This window comes from Podarcis raffonei, chromosome 11, assembly GCF_027172205.1.
Source record: "Podarcis raffonei isolate rPodRaf1 chromosome 11, rPodRaf1.pri, whole genome shotgun sequence".
Lineage (NCBI taxonomy): Eukaryota > Metazoa > Chordata > Lepidosauria > Squamata > Lacertidae > Podarcis > Podarcis raffonei.
The window spans coordinates 1,073,726-1,079,725 of record NC_070612.1 but is presented as its reverse complement, the minus strand read 5'-3'; the positions used below and the strand labels follow the sequence as shown (position 1 = coordinate 1,079,725).

The 6,000-nt window shown below is 48.2% G+C and overlaps 1 protein-coding gene across 1 annotated transcript in view; it reads right to left on the bottom strand.

Annotated features, from left to right (window-relative positions):
• Window positions 1–1,960: 1,960 nt before the first annotated feature.
• The window catches only part of VCP (valosin containing protein), a 29,156-nt gene continuing 25,116 nt past the window's right edge, over window positions 1,961–6,000 (bottom strand). Inside the window, exons 13-17 of the mRNA XM_053407925.1 lie at window positions 4,877–5,089; window positions 4,434–4,742; window positions 3,670–3,825; window positions 3,403–3,557; window positions 1,961–2,404 (exon numbers count right to left, since the gene is read on the bottom strand). Coding sequence (XP_053263900.1) covers window positions 2,299–2,404; window positions 3,403–3,557; window positions 3,670–3,825; window positions 4,434–4,742; window positions 4,877–5,089 — 939 coding nt within the window. The 3' untranslated portion in view covers window positions 1,961–2,298. The remainder of the gene's footprint in view (window positions 2,405–3,402; window positions 3,558–3,669; window positions 3,826–4,433; window positions 4,743–4,876; window positions 5,090–6,000) is intronic.

Sequence of the window (6,000 nt, the reverse complement as noted above, 5' to 3'; positions counted from 1 at the left end):
TAGCATGTGAACCAGAATCCAAAAGTGCAGCTTTAAATGCTGATGAACTAGCCTAGAACTGCATCTAGCAGTTGTAGTGTTTCTGAGCACCATGATGAGAGAGCGCTGGCATTTGGTGAAGAAAGAGAAATCCCTTCCATCCAGCCCAGGTCCCCACCAGATGCTAGCTCTTGGTGCAGACTTTTGCCTAACTCTTCTTCCTACCCACAAGGCACGCTGATGCCTACTTCTGATGAGGCATCGTTAAGTTGAAGGGGGTGTCTCTTACATAATTCTAGCTTGTGGTGCCAACACAGAAGGATAAGTAAAAAGGAAAAGAACCTCTACTTCAACCCTTAGATTTCTTCAGAGAAAGAACCATTGTAAACACAAACAAAAAAACAGAGCCATATTCCAAGAAGGACACAAGCAAACAGAGTTCCTGAAATTGTAATAATTGGTCTGGGGGTGGAATTCAGCCACAAATGACAAAAACGGTGAACATGAAGATAATAAGAGGGCAGGCCCAACAGCTTATTAATTGCAAGCTGCTCCTGCTCCGAAATTGTGTTCTATGAAAGTGAGGCCCTTTTCTCAGTATTCCAACATTGAAAGGTTGTTTATGTGCAGTTTGTTAGGATCATTTCATCACCAACTTTTGTTTTGCGGTTCTATGCCTTGTAGGGTACAATCCACTGGAAGCTTCTCCTATTCAAGCTCTCCCAGAACACGTTTAAGTTCTACACAGGTGGTCCTACTGATTCATGCCTCAAAAGTCAGCCACAGGGCCAGTATTGTGGAAGTTAAGTGAAGTATGTTGGGTAAATGTGTTCTATTGTCTTTGTTCCCACAGAACTGAAGGAACGCCCTGCACTGATTATGCCCCAACAATTCAGGCCCTTCAAAAGCAAAGTTTCAAACCTCTTAAGAGTTACTGCAGCTGTTAAAGAGCTGTGAGCCAACAAGCTCCTGGTTCTCCCTCCATCCTCCCATCTATCCGTTTGCCGCTGAAGAGGTTCCCACAACTCCAGCCCACCAAATCCCCACCACACACAACGAGGACAGGTATTGCATCTTTTACATCTGGCAAGCTCATCAGCTGGCAAAATCCTCACTATCCCCCCTCCCGGCACAACTGCTGTTTTAACCCAAACAGGTCTCTCTTTCTTCCCCCTTCTTAATCTGTCTCATCTGCCTTCCTTTGGTTTTACCCAAGAACTTTACCAAAGCCCTATAAAATCTCTCCCCACCCTCCCTGGACAACTTCCCCATCTCTTTCTAACAAGCAAGTAACACCACCACCAATACCCCCTTGTCCCTTTATCGGACCACACCCACATTTTCCCCCTATGGCATGCTTGTAAGAATAACTCTTGCACTCATTTTAAACCGAGCCTGTTTGTGTGTCGTTTACAAAGTCCCTTTTTTGATCCAGCACCTTTATTTTTGCTTTATCTTTCTTTGTCAACTATTGGGGTGCAATAGATCCCTAGAACTGTCAGATTCCATGTGAAAACTGTAGGCTTGTGTGCAAACCAGAGTTTGTAACACTATTAAGTCCTAATGGAGACCATAAACCCTGCAACCAAGAAGATGACACAAGCTGCAGAGATGAAGTTCATGGAGCAAACCCTGGTTGGGGCACAGAGAACGCCTGGCCTTCAGGGTGGCACTAACACCTCCCTCCCACAGGTGAGCAAAGCCTTCAAGCACATCCCCTTCCTCTTGTGACCCTAAAGTACCACCTCTGCTTACAGAAACACTATTATCAGGCATGAGCCTCCACTCCTGGCAAACTTTAAATATTTTCTACTGAAAGAATCCCTGGAGATCCTGTACAAACCGACTGTTAAAAGCACTAGGAGTCCTGCTGTCCTACAACTGCACAGGCAGCTTTTCCAAGAGCCCAGATGGCCAAAGCAGCAGAAAAACGACCACCAGGAAGGAAGGAAGGAAGGAAGGAAGGAAGACCAATGCCAACTTGAACTTATGGGATTTTTTTTAATTTATTTTTGTGGGTTTTAAACTTTTAAACTTTTTGTTTTTACAGGCTATTGTACCCGTTGCTAAAGCTGCTGATTCTGCCATAAAACTAGAACAGAAATTTCCCAGAAGTGTAGTCAGTTCCTCAACTGCCCGCCCACCTGCCTCCCAACCAACATTGCATTTGCAGCAGCAGCAACAGACTCCTGCTGACAGAGTCTGGCACGCAGCTACACGGGTCTGACCAAGGAATGAAGAAGCCAGGAGTCCACTGACCATTGGAATCGCCCTGTACAACACGGCCTGCTCTGCAGTTTGGTCCGCTCTGGCAGCACTTTAACCATAGAGGTCGTCATCGTTGTCTTCACTGTATACGTTCCCACCACCGGCGCCTCCGGTGCCCTGGCTGGGTCCGGCACCACCCTGGTTACCTGATGGGAATCTGCAAGGAACAGCCAGAGAAGAACAGCTGTTGAATACCTTCCACGGAGCAGGAGGCCATCAAGGCTGCTTGGGGTAAGCCACAGCCACCTTCTTCCCCATGACCAGTTCTCCCTTCGCAGCTGTGGCTCAAAAGTCTCAAATTACCTGACCTGTCAAAGTGGCCCTCAACAGCTGGCCACTTCTGGGTCTGGCCCTCTGGCCAGATCCAGTTCCCCACCTTTGCTGTGGCACAGAAATGCATGGCAGACACCCTACCTCAAAGTGCCCTCTCACAGCCCTCTGGGTTTCTGGCTCTCTGGCCAAGCGTCAAGACATCACGTGTCCTGTATGCTTCATCCCATTTTACACCTTGCTGTGGAAGGAGGAGCCACACAAAGGGGTTCCCCCTCTGCTCAGTTCCATGCAGGCCCTTCACTCTGTCGTGAAGGCACAGAGCTACAAGAGACACCGCAGGATGACAGAGATCCTGGGTAGTAACAGGGAGGGGAGGGGATATGGCAGCAGTGCTGGGCTACAGAGGGAAGAGATCTACAAACAGATCCAGTCCCCTCTCACTAACTCTAAGTACCAAGCAGATTAAACCTGCACAACAGTCATGCCATTTTGGTAAAAAAATAAATAACAATTAATTCACGGATTCCCATAAACATACTCTTCCAAAAGCTGCAAATACCATATTGATTGGGGGGGGGGACCCAACACCTCGTACTGGGGAAACACAAGTAGCGATGGCAATCACTGCGTTCCTCGTCCCGTCTAATGGGAGCTGTTTTGGAATGTGGACAGCACTTTTCTGACAGCAGGTACTGTGCAAAGGCCCAGTAGGAAAAGCAGCTCTGTACACCACAGAAGCACAAGTTGCACATTTTTGACACCAACTGTGGTGGACCCCTTTTGGACCTCTCCAAAAACCCAGAGTCATAAATGAAGTCCCATGTAATATGAGGAGCTACTAAGAGGGAGGACACAAAGTCCATGCCAAGATGCTCTGCTCACCTGAAGCTACCAAAGCCGCGGCTCTGCTGAAGGGTCTGTGCAAACATCTCATATTTGCGGATATCGTTGTCGCTGACTGAGCGGCGGGCGAAGCGCATGGCCTCCTCAAAGTGATCACGCCGGATCTCAGGGACTGGGTCATCCTCCTCCACTTCCTAAACCGGCAAAGTCACAGTTAGGAGCACAAGGTGCCACCAACAGCCACAGTCAACCCCCCCCCTTCCCACCCCAAGAGTTAATATCCACCACAAGTCCAAAGACACTCACCATGGCAGAAGGGTTGGTCTGCCTCTCCCTCTCCCGCCTGATCTCATTCTCAATCGACTCCCGGATGGCCAGCTTACAGGCCCGCTGGCAAATTTCGGTTAAATCGGCTCCTGAAAAGCCATTGGTCATCTTAGCCAGAAAATCCAGGTCCACGTCCTGAGGAAACACGGGAGGTCCCACATTAATTTATAAAGCCAACTTATCCCCTGCCCTTCCAATGCATTTCCATCATGCAGGGCAGTGTATGACAGCAAGGAAAAACAAAAGCACCGCATAAAAAGAAATAAAACTGCGTAAAACAACAGCAACAAAAAACAGGCGCAGCAGATAAAAACAAACATTTTAAAATGAGGTTTACTACATAAAACACCAATCAATTGCCTAGTAAGACAAATGTTTGTCAGAACAAAGTAACTTTAATCAGTTGTCAGGAAGGGTTGGACTAGATGACCCTTGGGTACCTCCCAACTCTTAAGATTCTATGAACTGTGAGAAGGTGATTTTTTTAAAAAAAATGATATCCCACCCTTCACTCTAATGCAAATAATTTTTCTTTTCCCACCATGAAGAATTGGGAAGCAAATATTTCAATGCATCTTGATTAAAAATTGGGGGGGGGGGTGTCAGAAGGCTAAATAAAGTTGCGTCATGGTCCAAGTCATGACCTCTGATCTCTGCAGGACTCCTAAGTTCTCTGCAGACACAAAAAGTGACATTTATCTGTACCCCACCCCCCACAGCATTCCTGCCAGCCCCAAACCTGCCTTGGCCACAGGCGATTTCCTCAGGTTGGCCTTGAGAATGGCCACGCGAGACTTCTCATCAGGCAGTGGGATGTAGATCAGCTGGTCCAGGCGCCCAGGGCGCAGGATGGCGGGATCAATGATGTCCGGCCGGTTAGTGGCGCCAATGATGAAAACGTTCTTTTTGGTTGACATGCCGTCCATCTCTGTTAGGATCTGGTTGATGACTCTGTCTGCGGCGCCGCCACCGTCCCCTATGTTCCCACCACGGGCCTTTGCAATGGAGTCCAGCTCATCAAAGAACAGCACACAGGGAGCTGCTTGGCGGGCCTGCGTGGAGGAAGGATGCTCGGTCATACCTCAAACATGCAAGCGCTAGGAAACCAATTCACCAGACCTAGCATGGAAATGCCAGTGTGAAAAGGGGCCACCCTGCAGGGAAAATGCAGCAGGGAGAGCTGTACCTTGTCAAAGATCTCCCGCACGTTGGCCTCGGACTCTCCAAACCACATGGTGAGCAGTTCTGGACCCTTGATAGAAATGAAGTTGGCCTGGCATTCGTTGGCAATGGCTTTGGCCAGCAGGGTCTTTCCACAGCCAGGAGGCCCATAGAACAACACCCCTTTGGAGGGGGTCATGCCAAACTTAAGGAATTTGTCAGGATGCTCTACTGGATACTGTGGAAGGAAGAAGATCAGTATGAGCCCCACAAGGTTAAAGGGAAGGGAGGAGAGAACATCCTGAGCTCAGGGCCTCGCCACACTGTGTGGCCGTGGAGCACTTGGGAAGGGCTCTGTAGTAGCAAGCAATGCTTCACTGAGCCACAGAGAGGCAGGGGTGCAACATCCACTCAGAGTTGGACGTCTGTTCTTTCCTCACACATGCTGCTGCTGCTACTTCTTATAGAATAGCCCAGGAGTATAAGCCGGCATCCCCTCACCTACTGGATGAGCACAAGCTGGTGACCCTGGTAAAAAGGCCTGGGGGTCAGTAGATTGAGGATTTTATGGCGTCATGGTCGTTAATCTCACCACAAACGCACGACCCAAAATTATATAACTGATGCTTACACTGGAGCAGCCATATGGTGCCAAACATAAATGACATACAAGTAATGCTGTGACTGAAAACAATCCAGCTTAAAAGCTCAGAGAAAGTGAGATCTTCTGTTCTGAAGTCAGCCATGAGAGCACTACCCCCAGGATCCCAAAGGAACATCGCCAGCTGCATTTATAAATGCAGAGAAAGTACATAAGCCACGTTGCTTGGCAAGTATGTGGCCCTAAACCTACAGGGCTCTGAGTTTTGTAAAAAGACTTGGCAGGCATTAGAAACAGAACCATTCAAGCAAGATACACTTAAACAGCCAAGAGAACAGAGAAGGCTTATGTGCCAGTGGGGCCTCCCTGTTCAGTAACTGGAAGGGTGTGCAAGAGCTATGTGCAGCCCTTAGTCAGGACTACCTCCTACACTTTTAACCAAGAAACAGTAGAAGTTCAAAGAACATCTGGTTATCCGGCTCCCCCCCCCCATCCTGCCAATGTATCATCCATTTATATTTAAAGAACGATTTATATTTTCCTATGCA